Genomic DNA, 17,746 nt, shown 5'->3' with positions numbered 1-17,746 from the left:
TATTTACCAAAAGAAAGGCTGCAGAAGTCCCTTATCAGGTCCAGATGTTATTGCCCACAACGGCATTCTGTCTACTCCTCTTCCTTCACTCCATGAAGCTCAAGGTGTATTTTGGAGCTAAGCATTGTTTTATCACTTGGCTCTCTTTTCACAGTGGTCTGACTCCGCACAAACGTAGCCGAGGAAAGCCTGCCCTTGCACGGGTCCCTTTTTTGGATGGTGTAAATGGAGACTTGGAATACAGTAGCTCAGGTAAGAAAAACAGTGTTGGTGTTTCTTAAGCATAACGTGTAGCTATAATTTGTACAACTAGGTTATGGATGTTATTTTTTCCTGTGGATTGTGCCAAAGGAGACTAAGGCTGCAATCCTTCCAACGCCAGCAAAATAAGCATTGTTGAACTCTGAAACTTATTTGCAAGTAAGCATGCATAGGATCAGTTTCTAAGCATGTTCTTTACATTTGTTGCCAGTCTTATAGCTTGCCATTTTTATAATGGCAGGATCAGTTCCGCTGTAAAGATGTAGGTAAAAGAGTTTGGGCAAGTTCTATAATGAGGCTTTCATCCCCCCCCCCCCCCGCAAACCCTCCCCCATATGTTATAGCTGTAGAGAAAACCTTGAAAATGCGTTGTCAATATCTGGAGAAGGCTCAGACCACAGAGTGTTAAATCGATGGAGCAATATGCATTACTGTTATGGTTCCCTGCTTCCTAGTCCTTCCCCAGCTGACATTCAAGTCTCCAAGCCTACTTCCTTGACCTGTGCCAATCAAGATTCAGCATTCTAAATTCTTCAAAGTGTGTGTGATAGGGGGAAGCTCATAATTTGGGGAATAGAATAAATTTGGCAATGTTGCCTAAAATATATTTTCAGATTTAATTTCCATAATTTATTCTGGGCACAAAAATATTTTTGCATGTTTCAGAATTCAGTCTTTGTGGAAGTAGCTTAGTATGGCAACAGTCAATGGTAGATTTTACCTGTATTTTTCTCTGTGGTTGGGTCTTGAACCTTGTCCCAGAAAGGCTGTGTATGCTCTCATCAGTCCCCTAAACAATGTATACATTGCCTAATTACAATTGCCTCCAAGTGGTATAGAAGGATACTATGTTGCTGCATGTGGTGTTCATAAAACAGTGATTGTGAGGAGCATAAGGGAATTTCATCCTTTGCCTGGCCCTGGGGGGATGACTGGGCACTGACCTCAATGGGATTGTTGTTGGCTTTGCCATTGATGGCGTGGGAGTGTTAGGGTGGCAGCTTGCATATGATGTGTATTGCGATGCAGGGGCTGTGTTCCCATTGTTATAAGTTTATTGGTTCCTCCTTTATGTGTGTGGCATGGCATGCACAGTCCCCATTAGGTGAGTATTCCCCTTGCTTCTGGAATGTTGTGGGAATGTCTGTTTTTACGCTGTTTGGGGATTTTCTTGTGTGTTTTTCTCCTTGTGAGCTGAGCACACATTGGATGTGGCAGCTATTCTCCTGTCATAATGGTAGCTTGCCTTTGGTACTGGGTCAATGTGAGTGTAAGATTGCACTGCCTGGTGTGCAATGTATTGCCTTTATACCAGATCCATTCTTACAAAACATTTTGTCTACTTATAAAAGGAGGATGGTAGGATAAGTCTTTGCCAACCTGGTGTCTTCCAGGTTTTCTGGACTGCAGCTCCCATCAGGTACGCTGGCAGAGGTTGATGGGAGTTGCAGTCCAAAGCTTCCCGAGGGCACCAGGCTGGCAAAGGTTGCCTTAGATATTGTTGTCTTATGCGAAATAGTTGCTCATTTTTAATTAACATGTTTGGCCTGATTTCCTTTTTCAACCTGCAAGTTTTTATCAGAAGTGTTATTTAAGATGCAGGATATGTTTCCTCAACTTCGTATTCATAACAGCAGCCTTCATCTATAGTTCTGCAATATCTTTCAAGGAAAAATGTTATTGTCATGGTAGACAATGATTCTAAGGCAGTTCGTATTGCGATTCCTTAGGTACAAACCTACTGATGCCCTTTGAGGAGCACACGGAACTAGAACCTCTGGAACTTGTATGGGCAAAATGTCGTGGCTACCCTTCTTACCCTGCGCTGGTATGTATATCTGGTTCAGGACGTCTTGGTGGCCTATAATACAGTGTTAAGCTCAAAATGTAGTTTCATCTGAGGAGGGAGGAGAAGATGTCCTCTAGAAGAACCCTACACAACACTGAAGCTTTCATCATGAAAACTTGGGGGCCTCTGAGCTATTGTTTCATGGCTAGCCATATTGTTACTTTGTTCCTTCTAATCATTTTTAATGTTCTTTATGCATGCTCCATATTCTTTTTGTTAGCTGCCTTCCAGTGCTTTGGTGGAAAATAAATATACAAATAAATGACTCAGAATAGGTAGTAATCAACAATCCTCTATCACCATATGTTTAGCCATATGCCTAGTAACATCCACATTTCGAAACATGGAAGGATAAACAGTGATAAAAATATAATAAACAATTTTAACTAGAAAGATGCCATCTCGGTGCTAGGAAACCCTGGATGATTTCCTCTTAACCAAAAAGAAACAGCCACCATACATATCATTATTGTTAAATATTTAAAAACACCAGTGCAATATAAATACTTCATATGCCTACCCAGTAGAAAGCCTCACTGATTTCAGTGGGACTGATTCCTAGGTACAGGTGTGTAGCAGAGGTGGGGAACTGGATCTTCCTAGCAGGCCAGATCATTATCTCCCTCACCCCCAGTGGGCCAAATTTGACAGGTGGGTGGGGAGCCCATCTGCCAATCGCTTGATGTTACTATGATGTAAGGTGACTCTCTTTTGCCTTCACGGTTTTAAATCATACTGTGTAGGCAAATGCACAACTCACAAAGCACCTTTCAGAGTGCTCCTCAGGAATGAATAAAAGCCCACTGCATAGTGCTCACAAGATTGTTGTGTCTTGGAATTTATTTATTTATTTTTGCGTACACAACTTTGTGGATGCTTTCAGTCAGCTTATCGGGGGTGTTTACAAACCCCTTTCAGCTGATCCGGGTCTTTATCTGCTGCACACCAGAAGTCAGGTGCAAGGCAGGTTGAGTGTAGCTTGATTGAAATGTCCTGTGGGCCAAATGGGGAGGCTTTGCAGACTTAATTGGGACCGCAGGCCTGAGAGTCCCCACCACTGTTAAAAGCTAATAACTTTAGTTAGAAGCTAATAAATCTTTAAAAGCTAATAAATCTAGTTAGAATAAAACATTCAAAAATTAGGTTTCAAGTTAGTTGAATGAGATGTAAGGCACACAACCCACATAAGTGCGATAGGCATCATGTGTATGAATATTTAACAAGTAGCTTGCTTGTGCTTTACAGTAGTCATAATTTAAAATATCAAAACAAAAAGTTAAGGAGCACATATAGCATACAGCACAGTCATTCAGTAAACATGCAACAGAAAACTCAAGTGAAAACTCCAACAATGAATCCCCCACCTATGCCCAAATGTCAACAAAGGCTGAGTCTAATTATCAGCCTATAAAAGCAAATTAACTGATAGCCAGCTTGAATCAATAGACTTGTACCATAATGAAATTGGTGTGAGTGAGAGTAAACTGGGACAGCTGGATATTGGGTCAGCAGGGATGGTGTACCGTCTCTTGAATAAAGTTATTTTGAAATCTAATTTGCCAAAAATTACACAAGTTTCTGCTTACTTGTTCATTTATCAAATTCTTCAGTACGTAATAAGAGAGAAACACTTACTAAGTTTTCTCTAGACTGGAAAGCGTAGATGAATGGTTGTTATTCATCTTACATTAAAATACTTAATTCTGACCAATTGAAATACAGAGTGAAAATACCGTATTTTTCGCCCTATAGGACGCACTTTCCCCCCTCCAAAAATGAAGGGGAAATGTGTGTGCGTCCTATGGGGCGAATGCAGGTGCGACCCCTCTCGCTTTCCAGGCTTCAGGAAGCTATCCGCTAGCCGTGGGAGACCCAGCTCTCCAAGGGCTAGCGAAGAGCTTGCCTGCACCAAGAAGCTTGGGACGCGCTGAGCTCCGCACGCCCCAAGCTTCGGGATTAGCGCAGCGCTCTGCTAGCCTTGGGAGAGCCACGCGGCTCTCCCACGGCTAGCGGAGACTTTGTCAGCACCCAGAAGCTTGGGGCGCGCTGAACTCCGCACGCCCCAAGCTTCAGGATTAGCGCAGAGCACCTGGGGGGGAAAAATAAATTTCCCCCCTTTATTTCCCCCCCAAAAAACTAGGTGCGTCCTATGGGGCGAAAAATACGGTAAGCTGTGTTTTCTGAACCTGTTGGCTAAAACAGCTTCGAGCCTTATCACCTCTAGGCTCTGCCCTGCTTCACATAATTCTTTGCCCTTTCTAACTTCTTCTTCACAATTTTCTTGGATCCATGCTGCTTCCACCTAAATGCTCAGATGGTTGTGAAGCTTGTTCCTTTAATTGCAATCAAGACTTCACATTCTACTACCGTAGATGAGATTTCTTCGCTACCCACTCATCCTTTCCCTGGTTTCCTCGGGTGCTACAGAACAGGGCTTTTATCGTCAGGCAGAATTTCTAAGATCGGTGATGAGTTTCCATAATATAACCTGTGTATTTTGCCTTGTGTTTTTAGATAATTGACCCTGACATGCCTCGTGAGGGCCTCCTTCACAATGGAGTCCCAATTCCCGTCCCTCCTCTGGAGGTATTGAAGTTAGGGGAGCAAAGGCAAGCAGAAGTTGGAGAAAAGCTTTTCCTTGTCCTTTTCTTTGACAACAAGAGGACATGGTGAGTAAATGTAAACAGGTTAAGGAAAGAACATTTTATTGACTGCAGAGCTTCAAGAAGTTATACTGATGAATTTGCAGCTTAAAATTTAAGCACCCAGAAGGTAGGAGGGAAGACCTGCCATTTTCTCCCTTCCCCTTTTGGCACCAAGCAGAGTCGTTATACAACTTCCATCTTTTGGAGGGTGTACATGTCACAATATTATTCATCAGACTTAATTGACATTCCTTGAGGGTTTTGTTTCCAGTTAAAATGAATAGCAACAAACATGTCTGTAAATTTGGAAATAAATCTTTGCAGTCTGGGAGAAAACTAAGGCTCAGGATCATTGGAAATAGATTTCCTTGTGTTTTCTTATGCATTCTCATCCATAATTTTTGCCTCTTTATGTGCTCTTGAACTGCAGGCAGTGGCTTCCACAGGAAAAAGTTATTCCTCTTGGAGTAGATGACACAGTGGATAAACTAAAGATGATGGAGGGACGAAAAACCAGCATCCGCAAGTCTGTCCAGGTGGCATATGACCGGGCCATGATCCATATGAGTCGAGTTCGGGGAGACCACCCTTTTGTCACACCAAATTATCTGTAGGGACTGAAAGAGCCTGCTCTGCCTTTCCTGCTCTTTCTGGAAATAATGCCTGTATCTATAGGCACAGTGGGTCTCGGGTCACTGATCAGTAGGGGATTCTCCCCTGCTTGGAGGACGGTGTGAATGCTATGTCTGTTTGCATTCATAACAGAGACGCACTATTCCTGGTAGTAGGGAAAGCAGCTGTAAAGTATCTGATATGTGCCATAAAGCCTGTCTGGATTCTTTCTGAATCTGTCTCAATGAAGAGCCAGCAGGAAATGAAGTGATGTAATAGTCTGACTAGGAAGAGGATGTCAGGAGCAGCTGCACTGTCCTGCCGTGGCCTTGGTTATAGGGCAAGAGAGAAGCTGAACTCATTTGGCGATTGGACTGCAAGTCTCACAAGTCTCTTGTGTTTCATTCTTCAGCTAGTCCCGAGTTCAGCTAACGAAGAATTATCTGGAGCCTGCCACTGCTATAAATAATCCTTTATCCTTTAGATGACTCTTGTGTGCCAAATTTAATATTCAACACACTTTTTCATGTTATTTTAAAAAGCACTGGTTTGCCCCACTGCATTTATACATTTAAAGGCTAGTCTAGAAGCCTCATGCCTAGGTTTATATAGGTTTTTATGTTAGATCTTACTGACAGGAAGGATAGAGATAATATTTTGGTGGGTTTTCCCTCCTCCCTCATGCACATTTAAATGCACAGAGCTTTAAATATGAAGATGAAATCACTTGTGAAATGTTTTGTGTGATTACATTTATGAAGTAGTTTTTACATTTCAACTTCAGGTTAATAACATGTTTGAAACTGGGCAAAACAGTGTTTTAAATCTTTTGGGAAGCACCTAGTCCGCTGGAGCAATGCTGTTAAGTACTAAGATTTACTAGGACACGACAAAAACAGAACCTTGTTGGTTTTAAAAACTTCTAGCACATAGCTCCATTTTAGGGGCGCTGCGTACAGAAGTTCTGTCCGAGTAAGAACTGCCTCATTCGCTTCTGTACATCATCACCCTGACCCATAAAGCCGCATAATTGCTGGATGTCTATAGAGGAGGCTGGCTGTATGCAGAAACAGGTTTCCATGTGGCCATTGTGCACCTTGTGGCATGTGCAGAGATTTCTCCCCCTTTAAATGGTGCAGTACCTGCTTGCATAGAGTGCCATGTGTGTATTGCCGTGTGGAGCTTTGGGTCAGGGCATTAGTGTCAAACTGCAGTTCCCCTTTGCCCTCAAAATGCCCCCCATCTTGTTTGGGGTTGAATTTGGAACGGTGTCTGTTTTCTTGCTCACCAGAACACATTGCAATTTCATCCTTAGCTTGCCCCATAAATATTTCTTTCTCTATGAACCTTCATTACTGGAATCCGTTAAAGTCAAGTGTGCAACTCCTCCGAGAATCCTAGCTTTTAACTTGCATGCGCTGGAAAAAACAGGGAAAGCTGAAGTTTGCAAGTTGACAAAGCATTTCACATTTGAATTCTGATTTGTCTAGATTTCTCTATGTCTTTTTAAGCGTTACAAACCAAAGGTGCAAAGCAAGATTGTAATTTTAAAATATAATTGTTTCTTTTCTTTTTAACTCAGTATTTTTTATTATTTTAATTTTTCTTCATACTAAAGAGATTGTGGAACAAAATGTTAATAATAAGGGGGAAATCACTGCCATTTCTATGTGGTCTACTTTTTTAAAAAGTACCACATCTTATATATTGGGGACATAAAACCACACTTTATGGAAAATATCTGTAACATATAAAGAATAAGAATAGGATTTTTAAAAAATAAGTTGATAATGCCTAAAGAGTGTGGCTGTGGAAGGAACTTCTGTACATAGTTGTAAAATACTATTCTAAATTATTCAGGCCGATTGTTACCATTCTTGAAGTCCTCGGTTGTGTTGCTGGGTCTTTTGTATGCACACAGTGTAATTAATTTAAAGCAACATACACTTTTCCCAGGTTGTAGCTCAGCTGTGGACTTGTGACTTATGTATAACTGTTTTAAGATCTTGCATTTTACTTTTATCATTTTTTAAAAATTACATTTTAAGGATTTGAATTGGCTAATATCCTGCTGTTGCTATGGGACCTAAACGTGACTTGTCAGTCTGCTGTAAAGCACAGATGGCTCTATTTATTATAGAAAGTGAGTTTATTTGCTTTCTAGAACTGTTTATATCAAATGGTATAAAAGAGGTAATAAAATTCTATGCTTGTAAAGAAAAAAAATGCTAATTTTACCTACTATAATCTGACTGTCTGAAGCTATATTTTCTCTCTGAGAAATAAATGTTCTAATGTAAAATAACTAATTGAATTGTCTTGGGAGATCCTTGACCTGACATCTGGACTTTGAAATGTAATGTGAATTTTCCTAAGTCCCAAGCATTCAGCAGTTTTCATATACAGTACCTTCTTTCCTGGAAACCTGTGTGCTCCCAAAGCTTTTCCTCAATTATATTTAAGTGTCAGATTTCGTAGAATGTTGAAAAGTTGAAAGGTATTCATTTCTTTAAGGAAAATGTGGACCATATTCAAGAAAAAACTTCCCAAAATGACACGTCAAACACACATCTGTAAAACAGCCCAAAAATCTCAAAACAGGATTTGAAATATTTACCAAAAGCCATGAGGACCAGCACTAATCCAGCATAAATATCAGAATTGGGCAAAAATTTGGTAGTAGTATCAGGAAATGGGAAGGTTTAAAATGCGAGGACACTAAGCACATAAGCCTGGAAAATACCTAAAAGGTGATGTTTTTATCTGTCACATGTGTAGTTTGTCCCCACTCCAGCCCCCCAAGTCCCAAACTTTCATGATTTTAGGCTTGCAAGGAAAGAGCTCTCAGGCTACTATGGTAAATTGAACTTATGGGTAAGCCACCTGCGTAATGTTATCCGCAACAAATCTTTTTCCAGCCATGGAAGCATATCTCCAATGCTTGTGGAGTGGGATACAAATTGAGTATATGCTGCAGCAATCTCATGGTGATTTTCTGCCCGTTGCAAATGCTGTGTGAATCCACATAACACATAATCAGTGTGTCAAACTGGATTGTATGAATTGGTTTACAGAACTGGGAACAGGCCACTTTAAGGGATAGAATTATATTAGTTCAGCAGTGGCTTTTGTCATTGGGTCTGCTCATATGGGAAGAACTTTGGACAGATATGTTTCTCCTCTGGTTCTTGGAGGGCATTCTGGATTATCCATGGTAGAAACTCCTCTTGCTGGGAGGGCTCAAGTTTCTTGACATAGCTCCTTTAAGGAGGGACATCTCTCCTTTCCCCAGCTACCCTACCTATTGGCAGATAAATTATTGGGGCTTGCATCCCTTTGTGACCAGTTGGTTTTAACAAGGCAGCACAATCCCAAAGAAACATGTCAACCAATGGAAGCCATTCATCAAGGCTTTATTGAACCCTGGGTGCATAATCAGAGAGATCAAGTGATAACAACAGTATTTCTTTTTGGTTTGGTCCCAACAGAATGAAGAGTTTGATCACATGGCCAGCTCATATTCTGGTAGCTCCCATGAAGCTACCACTTACCACCTTCTCAGTCCACTTGGTGCATCTTCCTCACTCTATGCTCAGTACTCAGCTGGCACAGACCATAGTCTGCTGTAGGGACTGGGTGCCATTCCATCCGTCCATGTACAAAACAAGAGTTTAGATGGAAGAATCTGAAGTTTGTATTGATTGATTCTGTGTTTGTAGAGCAGTGGCTAATAATCAAGTTTCACGAACATCCAAAATATTGTGACAGAAGTGAAGAATGGAGCCTGATTGCTTCATAGGGCACTTTTGGTAACTGGGTGTTAAGTATTTTATTTGTGATTTGATGTCTTGAAGTCATGCAGGAAGCAAGAGAGAAAGTCAAGAAGTTCGCACCTTGTTAATTTGATTTATCCTCCATTGTCCCTTCCCCCACTTACCACCTTCTCAGTCCACTTGGTGCATCTGTTGCCTAGGAAAACTCAGATTATAATAAGCTGTTTAAGGGTACAAGCCTGTATTTAGGCCTATACTGGCTGAGAAGCCAAAAGGTATGAGATGGGAGCGGAAAAATGCCGGATACAACTCAACCAGTGAAGATACGCCAGCACAACTTTGTGGATATGCCAGTTGAACTCCATGCAACACTGCACTGCCAGGACAACACTGCTGGTGGAATGACCAAAAAGGAGTACAGATGTGGGAGTGATGAATAAGTAGATAGATGACAGCTCCTGTACTCTCAACCCTACTCCAAACATCAGCATAATACCATTCCTAGAACTCAATAAGGACTGGCTCCTTGTATGGCTGGCTGAGATGATGTCAGCCCACGATTGGTGGGAGCCAGTAGTGTTGCCATGGGCACTAGGGGTGTGGCTGTGGTTGCTCTATTCCATGTTACTTGCTCCTCAAATTTGTGCTGGGCTTTGCCAGATACTGTCGATAAGTTACTCCAACCTTGCGGTGGTGCAAGAAGACTAAGATTGCACTCTGCTTGTTTCTTAGGAGCACAACAGTAGTCTGCCACAGACTTAACCTCACAGCTGCTTCTCTGAGAACGGCTTAGGCAGGTCACACCTCACCACATCACTTCTCCCCCAAACCATTACTTTCGCTCCGTGGTTTCTGTTTAAAATAATTTAATTATCTCTTAAATCCTACAAGGGCTTAACAGCCCGATTTAATGAGTGAGCTGCCAATTTTGGAGTCAGAAAAGAAGGTAGAATCATAGTTGTGGAGGAAAGCCATCTCCCCTTCCTCGTTGAGCTGGAGCTTCAGAATAACCCTGCAGGCCTGGATCTGTACCTCTTCCTCTGGGTGAATGATGAGCGAGAGGAGGCGGTCAGCTAGGCGTGAATCGTCCCCAAAAAGGACCTCATGAAGGGACGACTCATTGTACTGCCAGCTCACTGACTGGTACTGGGGAGTCAGGCGACCCTCACAAAGCCGTTCCACAAATACCAGCAGCTCAAAGAGAAGGTTTCCAGGTCGTGAAGGTTGGAAGAGGTGGAGGAAATCTGGATGGACCTTTAAAAAGAAGCAGATCAGGTTGATTTTGTCTTAAAGGACAAGGCTTGGGCCAGCAGGTCCTACCCGTCTGGATGACCAACTCCAGATTCTTCAGGTGGAAACCAAACGCCACCCTCCAGATCTTTCTATCTGGCCCTTTGAACTCTCCCTGGGCCACACACTCCCCAGCCACATTCTGCCCATTTTTGCCTCCGACCCCACTCACTGCTGGTATGTGGTTCTCAGAAGGTTGCCCAGAAAGGAAGGCAGCCCTCAGGCTAAAAATGACTGTATCCCTGTTCTACTAGGAAGACATCCCAGGCAGCAGGAAGACAATGCACTTTCCTCTGTTAATGCCGCTGCATTAAGCTGCAGCAGACATGGAAGGCGAATTGCTGCCTTCTGGCACCTTTTGCTTCCTTCCTCTCCCAGGTTTCCCAACAAAGACAGGACTGAAATCCTCACCTGGCAGTTCATGATGTCAAATAACAGAGCTTCCTTTTGGGCTAGCGTGCCAAGGAATTTTAGAACCTGCACCTGAAAAAGACAGTTGCAAGTATATCAACACTACAGATGAGGTGTCTCACTCTTGTTTTATGGCTTCCACTTAATGCCCTCACAGGATTTAGGACAGGGGTGAGGGACCTGTGGCTGTGCAGATGTTTTTTGAGCTACAATTTCCATCACCCCTTGATGATTGGCCATGTTGGCTGGGGCTGTTGGGAGTTACACAGCATCAGGAGTTCTCCAGCCCTGATTTAGGAGTTGGGTACAAGGGATAAGCCTTGGTACCTGACACAAAGTGTTTCCCATCTGCAGAATTTCCATGAAGGCCGGCATAAGCTTCTTCACCAGTGGAAATGTGTGATCTGACAACGGCAGCCCATTCAGCAGCCTCAGTCCAGCTGCATGTAAGTCGTGGTCCCAGATGCTGGCGACCATTTCGAGAACCTTGGGGAAAAACTCCTGCAGAAAACATAATGATTTATGGTTACTGTGGGTTACTTTCCGTGACTGAATTGTCCCCTCTAGTGATGCATAAATGCCTCTTCCTTGCAGTTGTACGCTGAAGCAAGAAGACCACCCATTTTCTTCTTCTAATGGAATGATGTGGTAAGAAACATACTTAACAGATCAGATGGCCACAGCTAACAACATTCCAATGTGCTGCTCATAGCTCAAGTACTGTCATGGATCTAACCCCATGAGCAGAGTTTTCATAGGACTTTCCATTCCTTTAGATCCTTTCATAGCTTCTCAAAGAAGTCCGTTCACTTGTTCAAACCACAAGCCATAGAATGATGAGACACCGAATGATGTCAAATGGCAAGCCTTCTTGTGGGAATCAGTTGAGATCCACTGCATGTAGCCTGATACGGAAAAGCACTATGGGGTACAAACAATCACCTGAATCCTAATTCTAAACTTCCAAATGCCAGTGAAGGCCTTGAGGGCATGCAGAGTCTGAATCTTGATGCCAATGTCTGGATCATCCAGGAAGGAGGCCACCAGTTTGATATCCTCATACGTACAGGCAGAAGCCTGGAAAAATAGAGCACGCAAAGTCAGAGGGATGTTAGTTTAGGTTTATTACATTTATGTGTTGCTCCCACTAAAGAAAGTTCTAAGCCAGGCTTCCTCAACCTCAGCCCTCCAGATGTTTTGAGACTACAGTTATCAACACCCCTGACCACTGGTCCTGCTAGCTAGGGATCATGGGAGTTGTAGGCCAAAAACATGTGGAGGGCCGAGGCTGAGGAAGCCTGTTCTATGCAATTTACATCCCAGGTAAAAAAATACCCTCATAAAATCACATATGAATTGAAAATATATTTAACAATACAATAACACAATAACACTCAGGAAAACAAAAGCACATTTGCTACTGAAAAATGAGAAGGTTAGTTCCAGGCAGCCCTTGGAGAGGCTCTATGGGGTGGGGGGCTACTATGGAGAAGGCCCATCTCTCATTCATTGCCACCCTCTTAACTGTCCTCAGAGGGGGCACACAGAGAAGGGCCTCACGTGATAGTCTCAGGATCCAGACAGGTTCATAAAGGTAAAGGGACTCTTGACCATTAGGTCCAGTCGTGACTGACTCTGGGGTTGCGGCGCTCATCTTGCTTGGACAAAACCATTCATTCAATCATTCATAGCACTTATACTCCACCTTTGTAGACCAAAACTGCTCAAGGCAGCTAACGGGACATAATTAAAAAGACCATGGCAAGAAACAGCAAAATGCAAGCAAACAAGTGGCAGATAAAATTAACAAGAGAAAAGGAAAATATGGGGGGAGGAAAGGAAAAGGACCAAAACAAAAAAGAAGCGAGCCAGCAAAATTAACCCACATTCATACCAAGGGCCCACCAAAATTCCAGGTAGTGGCCAAAAGAACCAGGTGAATTTCTTGAGGCAGGGAGTTTCATAGGGTTGGTGAAACAACTGAGACATCCCTTTTACATTCCCTTTTACATTCTGAGTCCTCCAAAAATGTGCATTCTTCTGAGGGATTTGCCACTCACTTTGCAGCAACTTGCCAGAATGCAAGACTGTTGGCCACCTTTAAATATGGCTTTGCCCCAATCAGTCGAGAAATAGGTGGGTGGGTGTAAAACTCTCCCCCGATCACCATTTCTCCCCTTGTAACCCACTATCCTCTCTCTCACACACAGCTCTTTTTGCCTTAAACCAGACTCCAGTATCAGAGTCCTGCTGGAAGATAAGTGGCTGGTTGGAGGGATTGCCAGTGGAGGGGGAAGTGGAGGACAGGAGGAGAGTTTAAATCAAAGACCCATTTTTAGATGCACAGGCTGCCATCATCAGATGTAGCTTTGGTCATGAACAGTGGCGGACTTTGGGCTCTCAAATTTCAGCAGCGCCATGTGTGATGCTAAAATTTGGTGCCCCTCACCCACTCCGTTCTACAGCATTGCTGTGGTGCCCCCTGGCGCCCAGTGCAGCCCAACCGGTTGTGCTACCTTAAAAGTGCCTCTGTCCTGAACTTGGTTACTTGGGTGCAACCTGGCTGGCCAACGCACACTTGATTTACTTGGACTTGCTCTTCCACCACTGTACTTTACATCATGCAGTTCTGGAGTCTCACCTCATTGTCCAGTAGATAAACACACCGGGTGATGCCATGGAGTAGCATATTCTTGGAGTAGTCATCTAGCTTTGGGTTGAGGGTGTTCAGGAGTCCCCTGAGTTCTCCAGAGTCCAGCACAGTTTGACTCTGGTGCTCTATGGCGAGTTCTAAACACAGGAAAGGAAGGAAGGCAAGAGATCCCAAGGGGGGCAAAGAGGCAAAAAGAGCAGTGATAAGTGAGCTGAATGGAGCATGTCGTACTAAATGGAATAACGTGTTTCGACATGGGAAGCATCAGAGCTCAGTGGGAGAGTATCTGCTTTTCTGGTAGGCAGATCCCAGGTTCAACCCTTGATATGTCCAGGTAGGGGTGGGGAAAACCCATGTTTGAAATGCTGGATGGCCACTGCCCATCATTATGGACAACACTGAGCTAAATAGACCAAATACTCTCAGTATATGGCAGCTTCTGACAGTGTGTTGTCTTCTTCAAAGGTCATATGTTTATGCTATCTCCTATTTCAGCAAAGTCCTCTCTCAGATCTGTCCTTCTCAGGAGGAGGACACTGCCATTGCAAGGAGCGCAGCCAGTTAGAGGGACCTGATATTTAATTCATGGCAGTTCACATTTCATTAAGCAGATTGCTTCAGCCTAGAGAGATGCACAAAGCTAAGACGTCTACAACCAGCACTTGCAAGGTGGGTATTAGAAGACAACACAGACCCAAAAGAAGCAACTTGACAAGTATTTCTAAATCAGAGATGCAAATTTAAGAGCAAATATATTCCTTTGTTGCACACTTTCAGAGATCATGTATGAGATTTAAATTTTAAAAACTGTGCCCAGTCTGGCTGGGGGAAAGGCCTTGGGTGTGGCCTTCCTGCCTGAACTCCATTGGCCATTGGTAGATATCTGAGAGCCTGTTTTAAGGCTGATTAGCAGAATGTGGCACCATCCAATAGTGCATATGGCATTTGTTTCAGCAAATGTCTATACTGTTCTCACATATTCAGCCGGAGCCTATCCAAAAGACCAATTCCCTCCATACTGTTTGCTTGGAGAGCCAGTGTGGTGTAGTGGTTAGAGCATTGGACTAGGACCTGGGAAACCAGAGTTTGAATCCCTACTTAGCCATGAAGCTCACTGGGTGAATTTGGGCCAGTCACTGCCTCTCATCCTAACCTACCTCATAGGGTTGTTGTAGGGATTAAAAATGGGGTGGGCGGGGAGTGGGGGAGAGAATCATGTACGCTATTTGGAACTCCAAGAAGAGCTGGGATATAAATGTGATAGACAGACAGATGATTGTTGAGAGTTAAACCAGGGCCTGTGAAAACTGCCATGCTGGGAGCATTACATGACTCACTGGCTAAGGTAAGTGGCTCTGGGTTGTAGGGAGGGCTCTTGATCCCTGCCATGATGGTTTTGCCCAATAGGAAGATAGCTCCAGCTCCTGTTGCTGCAGATACCACGTTTTTTGTTGTCACCAGCTCAAAATACTTCATCTCCTCTCCTCGAACTCCCAGGGATGTAGATAGAGCCCTGGGTGCTGACCTCAAGCAGGTCCTCCAATGGGAATACTAGATTGCTCTTGGCATGGTTTGTGATGTCACCAGATTCCACCAGGACATCTGTGACACACCGTCCGAGAAGGTGCAGGAAGCAGGTCCCCCAGGTTCTCTGATATCAGTGCAGGAGGACATAGAAGCCTGTGCTGAGCTATGCAAAGGGAGCTGCTTAATAATAATAATAATAATAATAATAATAATAATAATAATAATAGCATCCCTACTATCTGGCTGAGTTGCTCTAGCCACTCTGGGCTGCTTCTAGCATATACAAAAAAATAATAAAACATTAAAAACTTCCCTATACAGGGCTGCCTTCAGATGTCTTTTAAAGGTTGTATAGTTACTTATCTCCTTGACATCTGATGAGAGGGCATTCACAGGGCAGGTGCCACTACTGAGAAGGCCCTCTGCCTGATTCCCTGTAACCTCACTTCTCAGTGAGGGAACCACCAGAAGGCCCTCAGAGCTGGACCTCAGTGTCTAGGCTGAATGGCGGGGGTGGCTGGTGCATGTTTTCCCACTGAATTTTAAAGACAAAGTTGTCATATGGGCCACAGCAGAGGAGGAGGGGACCTGCCCCAGTTCCAGACACCAGGGTAAGCAAGGACAGGGGACTTTGCTCCCTCATCAGCATCCCCAAGTACACCCCTTAATTTTTCTCCCACAGAAGTGAATGGTAGCGGAGGGGACAGGGGACAGGGGACTTTGCTCCCTCATCAGCATCCCCAAGTACACCCCTTAATTTTTCTCCCACAGAAGTGAATGGTAGCGGAGTGAGGGAAGGGTACCACTTGAAAACAACTCTTCAACCTAACTGATTCCCAACGCCCCCCAAAAGAGATCCCCTAGGAGGAGTACAAAAAATCAGTCCATCTGAGACTTCTGTTCTTAGAGAAACCTTGCATTCCTTCAGCAGCCCCTGCAATTTATAGGCTCACCCTCCCATCCTATTGATGGCCAATCATAGATGCAAATGGCAATATGCCAACTTTTCTGTACATGTTGTGGTGATGCCACTGCTTTTCCACACCCCACCAGTTGCTCACAGAGAGAAGCCCTTTGCACCTCTCCTAACCTCAGCAGAGAAAGGAGGGTGACTAACCACTCCTCACATCTAATGAAATGTAGGCATGGCTGAGGGGTCATGCTCTGTGTTGGGAGAGGCAGAGCCAGTGGAAAGAGGAACTGAGCAGGAACAGAACTATGTGGGAGGGCCCAATGATAAGCCCATATTTCCCCTGTTTTTCATGGCCTCAAAGGGCAGAAACAAACCTTTATGTGCAATGTAATGATAGGTAAAGGTAAAGGGACCCCTGACCATTAGGTCCAGTCGTGGCCGACTCTGGGGTTGCGGCACTCATCTCACTTTATTGGTCGAGGGAGCCAGTGTACAGCTTCCGGGTCATGTGGCCAGCATGACTAAGCCGCTTCTGGCCAACCAGAGCAGCGCACAGAAACGCCGTTTACCTTCCCGCCAGAGCGGTACCTATTTATCTACTTGCACTTTGACGTGCTTTCAAAGTGCAAGTAGATAAAGGTTGGCAGGAGCTGGGACCAAGCAACGGGAGCTCAAACCGCCAACCTTCTGATCAGCAAGTCCTAGGCTCTGTGGTTTAACCCACAGTGCCACCCGCGTCCCAATGTAACGATAGGGACATGTTTATTTATGTTAGGTGTTGTATCTGCAATTCTTCTAGTTTTGCCCTGCTCCTACTCCTCCCAGGCTGTCTTCTTTTCTTATTTCTTGGGATGAAACTTCTCTTTTTCCTGTTCTGAGCCCACAGCCACAGCTCTGGAGCCTTCTGACAGATCCTGCAGCTTATCAGCTCGCAGGGCAATAGATCAAATCATGCTCACATCTCTGCCAAAAACAGATCTCAGGAAAGTATGGGGCCCCCAGCTTTTGCCTTGCTTCTGCTGCAGTAACTGAACTAAACTCAGAGGGTATAGATCTGACGTGGAACGAGAACGAATAAAAGGAGAATGTGAGCATCTTGGGTTATGGTTATGTTGCTGGGTGAACAACAGGACTTCCTGCCAGAAGATGGCGACAGCAACCAAATATTATGTGGCTTTATTCCTTAGCACTGGAACTCTACCAGCAGTGTGGGCCAAGTATTGCCTATGTCACACTTACCAGGTAGATATGAGCATCAAAGGCTTGATTTCGTTTCTGTTCCTTCTTTGTTTTTAGTTCAGGGTAGGCTTGCAGGAACTATTTGGTTGCATTTTTTACTAGAACCCCCAAAGGCTCTTAACTGGAGCCAGTTGCCAAACAGTGGAGGGGGGGGGGACATATCCAGATATAAGGAGCAGAGCGTCTCTGAAGACATGCGGAGGCCAGGGATTTGTATTCAGTACTCACAGGCCTGTCACACCAAAACCCACTCCTGCTTATCCCTGCCTCCCAGCTTTCCTTATCTCAGCAGCCTAATAAATCAATCCTTCTTGAACTACTGCAGGGATGGTGAACCTTGTGGAGGTTGTTGGACTCCATCTCCCATCTGCCCCAGCCAGCATGGTCAATAGTCAAGGATTATGAGAGTTGTAGTCTAGCAACATTCGAAGGTCCACAGGTTCCCCAACCTGCAAATCATTTAGAGATCTACCAGTACAGTAGTTCCCAGTCTACCTTCTGCCCATCTCTGCTTTAGAACACATGTTTTAGTAATCAACCCCTTTTTTTGCCCAGGGAACCTTAGTAATTTAC

The 17,746-nt window shown here is 44.0% G+C and overlaps 2 protein-coding genes across 9 annotated transcripts in view; one reads left to right on the top strand and one right to left on the bottom strand.

Annotated features, from left to right (window-relative positions):
• The window catches only part of BRPF3 (bromodomain and PHD finger containing 3), a 36,427-nt gene extending 28,758 nt beyond the window's left edge, over positions 1 to 7,669 (top strand). For all 7 annotated transcript variants that reach the window (XM_083744936.1, XM_083744933.1, XM_083744935.1 and 4 more), the window contains 4 exons: positions 155 to 252; positions 1,992 to 2,089; positions 4,625 to 4,779; positions 5,186 to 7,669. In XM_083744936.1, the coding sequence (XP_083601062.1) occupies positions 155 to 252; positions 1,992 to 2,089; positions 4,625 to 4,779; positions 5,186 to 5,369 (535 nt within the window). In that variant the 3' untranslated portion in view covers positions 5,370 to 7,669. The remainder of the gene's footprint in view (positions 1 to 154; positions 253 to 1,991; positions 2,090 to 4,624; positions 4,780 to 5,185) is intronic.
• A 2,320-nt stretch (positions 7,670 to 9,989) lies between these two features.
• Positions 9,990 to 15,042, bottom strand: LOC310847356 (armadillo repeat-containing protein 12-like). Of its 2 annotated transcripts, XM_083745085.1 has the most exons (6): positions 14,832 to 15,040; positions 13,483 to 13,631; positions 11,784 to 11,918; positions 11,169 to 11,342; positions 10,842 to 10,913; positions 9,990 to 10,394 (listed from the first exon to the last, which is right to left on the bottom strand). In XM_083745085.1, exons 1-6 carry the CDS (start codon positions 14,968 to 14,970, stop codon positions 10,035 to 10,037), a joined length of 1,029 nt encoding a protein of 342 aa, XP_083601211.1. In that variant the 5' UTR covers positions 14,971 to 15,040; the 3' UTR covers positions 9,990 to 10,034. The 2 variants fall into 2 exon arrangements, with proteins under 2 accessions (XP_083601211.1, XP_083601212.1); XM_083745086.1 differs by lacking the exon at positions 11,784 to 11,918 and having other exon boundaries at positions 14,832 to 15,042.
• Between the last annotated feature and the right edge of the window lie 2,704 nt (positions 15,043 to 17,746).

Source organism: Podarcis gaigeae, assembly GCF_964106915.1.
Source record: "Podarcis gaigeae genome assembly, chromosome: 6".
In the NCBI taxonomy this organism is placed as follows: domain Eukaryota; kingdom Metazoa; phylum Chordata; class Lepidosauria; order Squamata; family Lacertidae; genus Podarcis; species Podarcis gaigeae.
Note: the sequence above shows the minus strand (reverse complement) of the source record. Positions and strands in the feature narration are given on the sequence as shown.